The 12543-nt window shown below is 43.2% G+C and overlaps 1 protein-coding gene across 1 annotated transcript; it reads left to right on the top strand.

The window, feature by feature from the left end:
- Positions 1–1161: 1161 nt before the first annotated feature.
- On the top strand, positions 1162–12543 carry wnt5b (wingless-type MMTV integration site family, member 5b; the record flags this gene model as incomplete). The annotated part of the gene is made up of 6 exons (XM_079235768.1): positions 1162–1337; positions 2424–2511; positions 2822–2981; positions 6280–6572; positions 11971–12129; positions 12237–12543. The coding sequence occupies 6 exons, from the start codon at positions 1162–1164 to the stop codon at positions 12534–12536; spliced, it is 1176 nt and encodes a 391-aa protein (XP_079091894.1). The 3' UTR covers positions 12537–12543.

Below are 12543 nucleotides of genomic sequence, written 5' to 3'. Positions count from 1 at the left end.
GTGTGTGTGTGTGTGTGTGTGTGTGTGTGAGGGGCAGTTTTGCCCTTTATTGTCGCCGACCAAAGAGGGGATTAGACGATTTTGAGGCACTCACCTTTTATTCAAACAAATTATTCACTTCAACTAATAAAAGGAATTTGACGCACGTGAACTTTTTTTGAGGTCGATGGGGGTTTGGCAAAAACGTTCAACCCCCATCGCTCTACTTTAATACACTGTCCTGAGCATATTCTACCCACTTTAGTGACCGTGTATAGACATTGTGATACACTTCATTTTCAAGTTTTAGTACACATCAGGAATGGAGGATCCCTGGATGAAAGATTATCTGATGATGGTCAAATGAAGAAGGCCTTGTTTATAAACGTGTATCAGCTGCAGTGTAAGCTCTTTTGTTTAGTTGCTCAGGGAGTGACTGCGTTTTATATTCAAAACCTTTGAAAGCAACATCACAGGTGCTCCCAGTCTTGTCTTAGCATTCAATTCACTGTTGACTGGATCCAATACCCATTTGGTTGAACTCTGCGCACGCACATGCAACCATACGCCCCATGCGCGCGCAATGTGTGGCGAGGGAGGGCGAGGGCAGCAGGGTTTCTGAGGTGAAGTGGGGGTGAGAAGAAGAGTGTAGAGAGAAAGAGAGAGAGGAAGAGATGTGGAGTGGTCGTGAGGGGATAGGAAGGAAAGGAACAGTCGTTTTGCTGCTCAATTAGCGGTTTAATCTCTTTGTTAATCTTTCCTCAAGACAACAACTGGACCACGCTTTTCACATTGCAGCTGTGCTTTATTTGGTCTTTTTAGAGACAGCGGGTGAGGGAGGAATCTCCGAGCACTTTGCGTAAACCCCAACTAAACCATTTTACGCACGACTTTGAACTGGAGTATTATGTAGTAAACTGGGTTCACATTTTTTACAAGCTTCTTCTGACCTTTTGGATTATAAACTCTGGCCTTTTTTCTCCTGTCTTTTATCATCTCATTTTTAATGGCAGTTTTGTTTGATAGTTTTAAATCATAGAGACTGGAAGGACAAATTTACAAGAAAAGAGACAATACACAAGAAAGACTCGAGCTGGACTCGAACTCGCGGCATCGCCAGCACTACGGGGCTTGCGTCCAGACCCAGCAGGACCGAGCAGGACGCCGCCTGATTGTATGCCGATGTCTCCACAGCAGAGCACATTGCCCAGCACCGGCTGTGTGGCGGTGACGCGGCGGACCATGGACACCGGGCCTGTCCGGAGGAGGCGAAGCGGTGCCGTTCGACATCTGCTGCTGGCAGCCGCCTTCCTCGCCTGCAGCTCCCAACTGCTGGTGGTGGATGCCAACTCATGGTGGTGAGTAATGATCGCTGCTGGTGCATTGATTTGTTTTCCTTCTTTTTTGTGTGTGTGGTGTGGTGGCTCATAAAAAGTGGATGCACTATGGCCTCCATTCAGTGGTAACAATAGGAGAGCAACTTTAACAGATTTTCAGAATACAATTTTTTAAAGTGTAATACATATGTCATATCCATTAACTTGTGTCTTAAAACGTGTTCAAAAGAAGTTAACTTTCTCATACCCTCCATCTTTTTGCTTGTGTGCTATTGATAAGATGACAAATGGGGGGGAAATGGGAACTATAGAGTTTGTGTTGCCTCTTGTGTCTCTCTGTGTGTGTTTTGGGGGTGATGTTTTGTGGTTGAGCCCTAACAGTGAATGGAACAAATGTGAGGGCTCTGTCACAATATTTACCCTGGCTGAGCCCCAAATGGCGCTGCATGGCAGCCTGCTGCTGTGCCTATAGCACCGTCAATTAGCCACACTTGTTCTTGACTTACAAGACAGTGATGCTGTTCAGTGATAATGTAGAGGAGGATGTGTACAGGTCAGGAGTTCACCTTTCTGTCAGTGTATGTATATAGAATCAGAATAGGTTCATAGTTTCCATTTAGTTGTCCTCCACAAACCAAATGCAATCTAAACACAGCTCCCATGTTGTCCAAATCATGCCATATTTTCATACATGCATTTATTATGATACATGAACTGATCTTTCTGTAGCTCTTACGATTGGGCCAATCTTCACACAATTGGATTTCCCTTTTAGATGGCCAAGAAAGGGTCAACATTCAGATTCTGTGTGTGGGCACAAATTGTCAGTTTTACAAAGCAAAAGTGATTCAAATTGTATGATAAGGGTACAACTGTTTGAGTGGAAAGGACAGGACAGGAAGCACATGGGAAGTAGTTGCAGGGATCTCCACTTTATAGGCCAGTTGTACTAATAAACGTGTCTGAACTTTGTCCTCTCCAGCGCCAACCCCCTCTAAGAGAGAGAGACGTTTATCGCAGAGATCCTGTCTCTTGCACTTATCTTTGATCGTAACCGATAGAGTATACTGGTTACATTTTAGACTTAATATGACGTCTGTCTCCCAGGTCACTAGCTCTGACCCCGATCCAGCGGCCAGAGATGTACATCATTGGAGCACAGCCTCTCTGCAGTCAGCTGTCTGGTCTCTCTCAAGTAAGTCAAGTCTGCCTGTTTTAGATCTCTTTTTAATACATTTCAAATGTTGTAAAAATACCTCTTAAAAGCGGTCATAATTTTAATTCAGTGATTAATAGATTCTGAAAGAAATAGAGCTCAGTTTTCTAGTGTGGCTCGACAACATCAGCAACAACAAAGAGGGTGTAACGCCGGCTCTTCCTCCTCTGCACCCTGACCCTGAAATAGTCAAATAAAGGAGAAAACCCCCACAGGGACCACTGAAGTGTGAAACCATTAATGGTCCTAATCTCTGCTAATCTCTCCTGTGATGCTGCGCTGTCTGCAGGGCCAGAGGAAGCTGTGCCAGCTGTACCAGGACCACATGGTCTACATCGGAGACGGAGCCAAGACAGGCATCAAGGAGTGCCAGTACCAGTTCAGCCAGAGGAGGTGGAACTGTAGCACCGTGGACAACACATCCGTGTTTGGACGGGTCATGCAGATTGGTGAGTTTATTGTTTGATGGGATCAGGAGCAGAGTATGAAGTGGTTTTTCTTGTTGTCTTTCTCGCCTCCAAAAAGACCTGTCAATCAAATTGAGAGTGATGGCAGGTTTTAATTCTGTGTTTTGTTTTATTGTTTTCCGCCAATAGTGTCAAGTATGCAAAAGCCCAGAAGTTACACACAGACATGTCCAAACAGCAAGACAGATCAAAAGCTGCATTGTGTTGTTGGCTATTTGGACTAAAAACATAAGCAATGACAGAACAAGTTATAGGTTCGTACTGAAAAATCAAGCAAGCGTTGCCACATGTTTTACACAATAATCCATCTATTAAACTAAATTATTTACTAGGTTGTTTCACTTTGATTGGACTGTTATTATGATTATTATACCAAGTGTTTGGACAGGTCCTGCAGACCAAGGTGTTGAATGTTAGACAGAGCAGACATGGGGTCATTTAACAGACTGGAATAATAACACACTGTTCACTTGTGTTATTGTTTTGATGAGAATATGAGTTAGCATTAGTTATTACAGTAGCCAAAAACTGAAGCAGTTGGTTTGGTAAAGACACTACTGATCCAATGAATACAGCATAAGAGTAAGGAACACTTGTCATACCTTAATACTGATTTATGATGTCTTTTTTTTGCAAACAACCTCATCATGTTTATTTTATTTTAGTGCCCTATCATTACAATATTCAGGGACCACTAAGTCTATACTTTCACGTTGTAGTATAGTAAGTACAGATTAGGCTATTCTTATTGAAGGGTATACTTATTATTGTTTTGTTTTTTACTGTCGGATTATTCCTAGTTCCTGTGAGTATGTGGAGTTTTCCATAACATCCATTCGTCTATTGGATTACGGTAATTAGCTATTCTGTGGAAGTAAAATAGTTATAAGGCCTATTAATTGTCATACTGATAACATTTCAGATATGGATGTTTTACTACGTAGAAACCCTGAGATTGTAAAATAGCACAGACATGTATTTTTGCTCGACAGATAAAACCACTTGTCGTTCCCACTTTACGCATGCGCAATGACACCGATAACGTCCTCAGTCGCATAAACGCGACGAAGACTCGGAACACTTGCGCCAGGGAGTTAGTTATCAAGACGCATACAAACTAAAGCAAAAAAAGAAAAGATGTGCAATTTCCAGGCAGTTTTTTGTAGTAAATCTCCACCTGTAGCTCAGACCCTGGATCAGTTTCATGTGCGTCTAATTCCCAGCAGGCGATGTGGGAAACCTCTCATCAACAAGTAAGTGTCAAATCCGCTGCGGGCAGTCAGACGAGGTGTTTGCTGCTCTTTCTCTGTCTCCGTCCCTCTCTGCCTGTCTCTCTATTGACAGTCAGTCTATCTCCAGGTTTATATGGAGGTGTTAGTCGGTCCATTGTCCCTTCTTTTGAAATGCGCTGATGAGCTGACACCGAGCCGGCAGATCCGGATCCGCTATTTGAAGTCTGGGCTCCGCAGTCTCATAAACCTCTCGGCCTCTCTCTGTCGTCCTCTGGCTCATTATCCTGCTGCATAATATGTGCATCAGCATCCTGACCGGGACAGAGCTCCTAAAAGCTTGAATGAATAGCTCACACGCCTCGGCTCTGCATGCATACCTGCCTGTCTGTCTGGCTGGTGTTGATTCCAGGCTGCAGGCATCCTGATACAGTGCAGAGCGATACTGTTCCCTCCATTCAAGTATCAACACGACGAGAAATATACAAACACACAACGCTATAAAACGTACAGGCCTACTTTAAAAAATGCATACCAATATAGCTTAAGCATAACAATATAACAATACAAACACAACTGAGCATGACTGAAAATAGCAATTAAATAAATAGCCTAATATATGAAGCAAAAAAAAACAACGAAGAATGATTAAAGCCACCACACACTGGTGACAAGGTGCAATTACAGGAAGGTGTAAGCATTGCAAAATGCATTACAGGCCAAACATATGACACTATATTATAATAATAATAATAACTTTATTTATACAGCACCTTCAAAAACAAAGTTTACAAAGTGCTTTGACAGACAGCGCAAGGCAATAAAACAACAGAAAGCTCAACAGTGAGGCCTAACAAAGCAAGACAAAGGTAAGATGGACTAATAAATACATAAAATAATGAATACATACAGTTATATGCTGTCACATTGCAGGATTATCATCGTGAAACCAAAAAACACGATCATGTATAAGGCCACTGAACGAATGTCTGTCAGGCAATAAGAACATTTTGTTGTTGCTTGAAGGGAGAAACGTCACCCTGTGTTATACGACCTCACTTTGTAAATGGCGTCTCAACCAGAAATACCACGAGTCTGTTCACATGTAAATTGTCAGTTTCAGAGCACTTAACCTCCTACCTGTCAGGCCATCGTCTTTGTCCTCTCTTCCTTCGTAATGGTTTGTGTATTAATGCCGTGAATAGACATGCAGCTTGTGTATTCCTCCGTGTTAGACGTGTTAGTCTCGAGTGAAGAGCAGTCATTCATGTGGACTTGTGTATGCATCAAGGAAACTACAAAGAGTAACAGCAGTCTGGTTGTTTATTTGAAACTGAATAGATTTATTCAGAATCCTTCTCTCTGGTTCAACATTAACATTATAAGTGTGTATGTAAGTACGGGAGATTGACCATTTACCTGTGCAACGAATAAGAATGAGTTTCTGGCCTGAAGCTCCCTTTGAAGTGTCAGCTCACCCCAATTACACTTCCCTTCCTGTAGTGGTACCCATGCAGAAAGTTACATTTATTTTTCCACAATTTGAAGTGTCCACATTTGTGAATTTTCTGCCTTTAGACTAATACAATAGAGAGGATTGTAAATGAAACGCTCACATTTATCTGCAACATGTCTTTTCTGAAAATGTGTATGAATATTCCAAAAAACAAATTGTCAACAGAGTAACTGGAACATTTGTTTCCAAAAAGTGGTCAAAATAAGGATTAACTGCTGCATATATTTTATGGATCTGGTGTTTAAAGTTGACCAGGGTCAGAGTTAAAATCACATCTATTGTCTATTGTTGGATGAAGTGGGTGTGGGGCTGTTTGCGTGTGTGTGTGTGTGTGTGTGTGTGTGTGTGTGTGTGTGTGTGTGTGTGTGTGTGTGGAGTGGGGGGTTAACCTGAACAGTTACCCATGTTTCCTGTCAGTGAACACACACATTCCCTGGAATAAAAACCATCGTGACAAAACGTACTCTACCTACTAACTCAAGTTTATAAGTTGTAAATATCTATAATTTGAATATTCATGTTCCTCTGCTCTCAGGCTCGAGGGAAACGGCCTTCACTTACGCCATCAGCGCCGCCGGAGTGGTCAACGCCATCAGCCGGGCGTGCCGCGAGGGCGAGCTCTCCACCTGCGGCTGCAGCCGTGCGGCTCGACCCCGTGACCTGCCACGCGACTGGCTGTGGGGCGGCTGCGGCGACAACGTGCATTACGGCTACCGCTTTGCCCGGGAGTTTGTGGACGCCAGGGAGAGAGAGAAGAACTACCCGCGGGGTTCTACTGAGCACGCCCGAACACTGATGAACCTGCAGAATAATGAAGCAGGGAGACAGGTACGGGAGACACAACACACACACGCATGTCGTTTTGGGCGGAAAAAAAAAAACAGTACCAGAAGTGAAACTTTAGTGAAGAAGTGTGTGTCCACGCTTCTTCACCCCATTCTATATCTGAATGTATCCAAGGAATGTGTGTGTGAGTCGAGGGGGTCTGACCTGGTAGTATTTCTGAGTGTGTGTAAGTTATTTATTGGGAGGGTCCAAATGGTATAACTGCTAACGCCCTTGGAGTCTGGCTAGGTCGCCAGGTCAATGCGCATTCCAGTGAAGTAACGCACACACACACACACACACACACACACACACACACACACACACACACACACACACACACACACACATACACACACACACACACACACAAGGTCATAATACACACATATAAATGCAGCATCACAATGGACAATAACATGCTTGATTATATGAAGAGTTCAGAAGTGAAACAATGCAGTGTGCTAGAAAACAAGAGAGAAAGTAATGGCTGGATGTGGTATGTTTTGTCAAACTAGCATGTTTGGCCCTCTCTAGTTGCCATACAGCCACTATTAGATGCTTCAGTCTTGATACCGGAGCCAAAGGTGTTTGGAAATTCTTTCAGGTGGGAAAAATGCACTAAAAGGAACCTTTCACCTTAAAGTAGACGCTCGCACACAAACACACACACACACACACACACACACGCTGACACACACATACACACTCTGGTTAAAAGGTCCATTTGCCAGTTCTGTTACACGTTGGATCAGGAGAATGTCTTTATCTTCAATTAGAGGAGCTTTGTTTAAGCTGTTTGCGAGACAAAGACGCTGTGTGTGTTTGTGTGTGTGTGTGTGTGTGTGTGTGTGTGTGTGTGTGTGTGTGTGCGTGCGTGTGCATGTCGTCTCAGCTCCATTTGATTTGTGTGAGAGACATTGAGCCTGGTTTTGTGTGAGTGTGTTTCAGGGGTCAAAGGTGAGGGTCTGGAGAGGTTGTGTTTCTGCTGAGGGTCCCATTGGGGCTCTAGGAGAGTGTATAAGAGAGAAAGATCTATTGCTACAGCCTTGTATTAACACACACACACACACACACACACACACACACACACACACACACACACACACACACACACACACAGTTCCTCAGCCTTCCTGTAACACAAACACACACACACACTCTTTTGAATGACTTTTCCTCCTCTCTCCTGTTTGATCCCTTGTTTTCATTGTCGTCTGTCCATCGAAACGGAAGAGGGGAGAAGAGAGAGATGAAAAGGAGGACAGCGAGTCAGAGGAAGACAGTTTCTCTTTTCCTCTTCATCCCTTCTTCTCTCTTTCTTTTCCTTGGACACGCCGGTTTGTCCCAAAGCGGGATTTGTCTTGCTTGGTTGAACAAGGCAAACCGCGGGGCTTTTGTGGAGGTGACAGGGGCGTGCCGCTGTGTGTGTGTGTGTGTGTGTGTGTGTGTGTGTGTGTGTGTGTATGCTCAGCCTCATTTGATTTGTGTGTAAGGCGGATAACGTGGTCGTCTGTGTGTACAAGCGTCTGGAGACAGAGACGCAGGGTGAGGGATGGACCTCTGTCACACTCCCTTGACTCTGAAAGACACACACACACACACACACACACACACACACACACACATACGCGCGCACACAGCCACCCAGGTCCACTGTCTCCGTTTCACACAAATCAGATGAGGCAGACTTGTCACATATAGAGACCAAAACAACTCGATGTACATTCCCAGTCTAAAGACAATAACAGGCCACTTGTGCTCTGAACACAGCGCTTAACTTTCAGATTCATCTCTCACTCTCACTTTGTGGTATTTTTTATAAATACATGTCATCATTGTTTGGAACCAAGGAAAGGCAATTCAAAGCACTTATCTCCACTATGGGCCTAAAATCATTACTTGAACAAAAATGTATAAATGAAGGCATATGCCTATTTGATATAATAGTAAAGCTATTTGAAATGTGAATATATTTACCTCTTAAGGAAAGTGATGCACAGTAGCTTCAATTAATTGGTGGTACAAGCAGACACAGACTATTTATGAATACATTTTTCTTTTTCTTTGAGGCTATTTAAAGGGAAGTTTTAGAGAAACATCTGATCCTTAGTTTGTTTTTATGCGCCTGTGTAATTTTCAAAAATGATCTTGTTAGAGCAGTCTTTGATCTACAAAAACAAGAATGAGTTACGAGCAGCATTCCACAACAAATAGTCTCGTCTCTATCTGCAATGCAGTCGGCTGACAAAGAGCCATCATATCTCCTTATCACCATCACAAGTTTGCCTCAAAGGGCTTTACAATCTGTACAGCATGCAATCCAACAGTTCAGATAAGGGAAAAACTCCCCAAAAAACTCCAACAAATAAAAGGAAGAATCATTAGAGAGAGCAACAGAGAAGGGACAGTAAAATGACAATATAGAGAAACAATATGTCAAAATAAGACAGATAGACTGCAATTATGTTTAAAGAATATGTCTTTAGGGAACTGCTGATAATTATTTTAATTACTGTGCTTATTTAAAAGTTGCAACAATCTCTGTGTGAGGTCTGTTTCTTTACAGCTGCAAAGTTCATTACCCTCGGTTGCTGAATTGAAGTTGCTCTGATGACCAACAGTAGAGCACTAGCTGTGCAAAAAAAAGAAGAAGCAAACAGTAAGTCAGAAAACAACCTTAAAACAAAAGCTATAACCGGATTTTGATTGTAAGAACAAGAAGATCCGACAGGAAAAATGTGTCTCTCTCCTTGGCAATCTTTACTCTTCATTCATTGCTTATTCTGTCACAAAGGATGAGCTATGTTCTCTATTTCTGCCCCATTCTACTACTAACTGCGCCAACACACACACGCACACGCACGCACACACACACACACGGCTCCTAACCCCTAACCCTGTCTGAGCAGATCCTATTGTGCCTGACACAGAGACCGTGTCACCACCACGGATGACTGACCGTGTGTGTGTGTGTGTGCGTGTGTGTGTGAGTGTGAGTGTTTTCATCAGGTCCAGTGTCACTGCGCCCAGCAGGCATAACCCACCCAATAGCTCAGTTTGATGCAGGACACACACAGACACACACAGTATAGGCATGGTTAGATCCTTTTGTGTGTTATTGTAATATTGATAATAGGAATAATAATGAGCCATCTATGAGCTAACTATACAGTAGTGCCATGTTGCTCAATTTACAAAAACAACAGTAATGGTTAAAGTCAAAACAAAAAATTAAGCAAGAAAAGAAAAGACTACTTTGAGAGAAAGGATTAGATTGCAAATCAAAAGTAAAAAGTTCACTGAAATAGATCTTGTTGTGGGTTGTAGCTCAAAACCTCCTACTGATTCCGAACTAATATCCTTGAAAATGTTATCCACAATTTGGGCCCATGGATAAAAAAAGAGTCGCTATCCTCATTTTTTTATTACTGAACCTCTAATAAACCTCACAGTGGGGGATCTGAGGAAGCACGAGGGCTCGTAAAACAACAAGGAGTCATATAATATGAGGATTTTCTCCTGATGATGTGTGTTCTAACTTAAAAAAAAACTCATTAACTCTTCACACTGTGAGCAATATGAGGTATAAAGATAAATACTTAATACGTTCCTAAATAGCAGAGGCAGCGTTTTACAAGATTGCCAGAAGCACACATTTTGTGGAGCTAGAAGCCTTGTTTTGAGCATGTCATTGTCCCAGGCTCTCATGGCTCTCTGATGGGGGTCACGGGGGTCGAGTCCCAAGATTGGAGGGTGCCGAGTGCTATGCCTGCTGGGTAGTAAAATAGAGGAGAGGGGAGCAGGGGTGGGGGTCGGGGCGGGTGTTTGGGATGCAGGGGTTAAAAGAGGTGAGAAGGTAATTGAGATCAGTGTGAGGAGTGATGGGTTTCATTTGTGTGAGGGGAAACCCAGGAATCAGAAAGAACTGATTCAGCAAGTATGGTGGGAACTGGCATCGCTGCAAACACGAAACATAACACAGTGCATGATTAGTGACATAATACGTGTGTGTGTGTGTGTGTGTGTGTGTGTGTGTGTGTGTGTGTGTGTGTGTGTGTGTGTGTGTGTGTGTGTGTGTGACTTATGTATTGAATGCTGCTTAACTGGCCTGGTTTAGCTGCAGGGGTGTGAAGGGCTCCCCCTAAAGTCTGCCGCTGCCACGGCCATAAATCTTGTATTTCCTGTTCTGTTTTCTTAGCATACGCACGTGTAAAAAAAAAAAATTATAATGTTCAGACCCAGCCGAAACACGTGCAAACCCATGTTGCAAAGAAAGAGACGAAGATGTAAATAAGGGAGCGATCCGGACCCTTTGGATATTAAGAGTCTCAGATGGGTCGTTTATTAAAATAGGGAGTTTCGCTTTAAAGTATGGCAAGATTTTGTAGGATCTACAACAGCCAATTATGCTTTATATTTATAATGCAGTGCTCCTATCTAGAATGATTTGAATGATAGACATTTCAGTCCTATGAAAAAAAGTAATAAGTGGCAGGTCAGTGGATCTAACCCTTGATTTCTTTATCGTAGAGCAATTTCACTGACTTTATAGCTAATCTCATTATGTATCATGTGATACTTTTCTTTTTGAAATGACTGCTTTCTAGCTACAAGAGCTGTGTGGGAAACTAGATTTACAATAGAGCCACATTTCCTCTGGTTAGCAGCAGCCCGTCTATTCTCAGTCAGCTGTTTGTTTTAGTTTGGTGGAGTAGTACTGACAGCCGTGTCTGAGAACAGCATGTACGTATGAAGCACAAATCTTTTCTTTGTTTTTCTTTGCTTTGCATTTTTCTCTTTTGGTCATCTATTTTTACCGAACATTTTAACAGGGAGGGTGTTTTGCATCAGTGCACAATGGTCACAGAAAGCCGGAGATGGGACTATTTCTAAATCTGTGATTTAGGAGAAAAGTCCCTCAGAAAGTGTTGCAGTGCATGGATCTATGTGTCTATGGTGTCGGGTTTTCCCTCATATTTAATTTGGCAGTTGTTTGGCAATGAAACAAATGTCCCAAAGCTCCAGAGTTCATTAATTAAAATGTGTATCCATGATTTTTGCAGGGACAGTGAGTGTTTTGAGCACATTTACTCTGCGTAACTCAGAGCAGTTAAACATGTTGACCACTAGATGGCAGCAGCGTTAAAGAAAATAAAGTAGATCTACAGAACAACATACATCTACCAGCCTCGATGCAGTCTATTAGGCTCCTCACATATTTTGACTACATTTTACTTTCCTATATACCATTTAATGTGACTGCGTCTCTATCGTGAGAATTTATTGTGGGGAAAACACAGGAGTTTTTTTATTGTAAAGATAAGATAGTGATAAATTCAGGTATGCGAAACACAACCACATCTATCTAACACCTTTTTTTGTTTTTTTACTCCACCAGGCGGCCTATAACCTCGCAAATGTAGCCTGTAAATGTCACGGCGTCTCCGGTTCCTGCAGTCTGAAGACCTGTTGGCTCCAGCTGGCCGACTTCAGACGTGTCGGAGAGTTCCTGAAGGAGAAGTACGACAGCGCGGCTGCCATGCGCATTGGACGCAAGGTAATGAGCTCATAGCAGATGCTTCTCTTCTTCTAGACTGTCATGAACAAAGCACTGAACAGAATTACACTCCAAAATTAACCCCTGATTCGTTCCCCTTCTACCAGGGCAAGCTGGAGCTGGAGAACAAGCGCTTCAACACCCCGACCGCGGAGGATCTGGTCTACATCGACACCAGCCCCGACTACTGCCTCCGCAACGAGACCACGGGCTCGCTGGGCACGCAGGGCCGCCTCTGCAACAAGACCTCGGAGGGCATGGACGGCTGCAAGCTCATGTGCTGCGGCAGAGGATACGACCAGTTCAAGACCTACAAACACGAGCGCTGCCACTGCAAGTTCCACTGGTGCTGCTACGTCAAGTGCAAGCGCTGCACGACACTCGTGGACCAGTTTGTGTGTAAATAGCACGCTG

The sequence above is a fragment of the Taurulus bubalis genome (genome assembly GCF_910589615.1).
Source record: "Taurulus bubalis genome assembly, chromosome: 20".
Classification (NCBI taxonomy): domain Eukaryota; kingdom Metazoa; phylum Chordata; class Actinopteri; order Perciformes; family Cottidae; genus Taurulus; species Taurulus bubalis.
The sequence above is the reverse complement of the archived record's forward strand: the minus strand, read 5'-3'. Positions and strand labels throughout refer to the sequence as shown.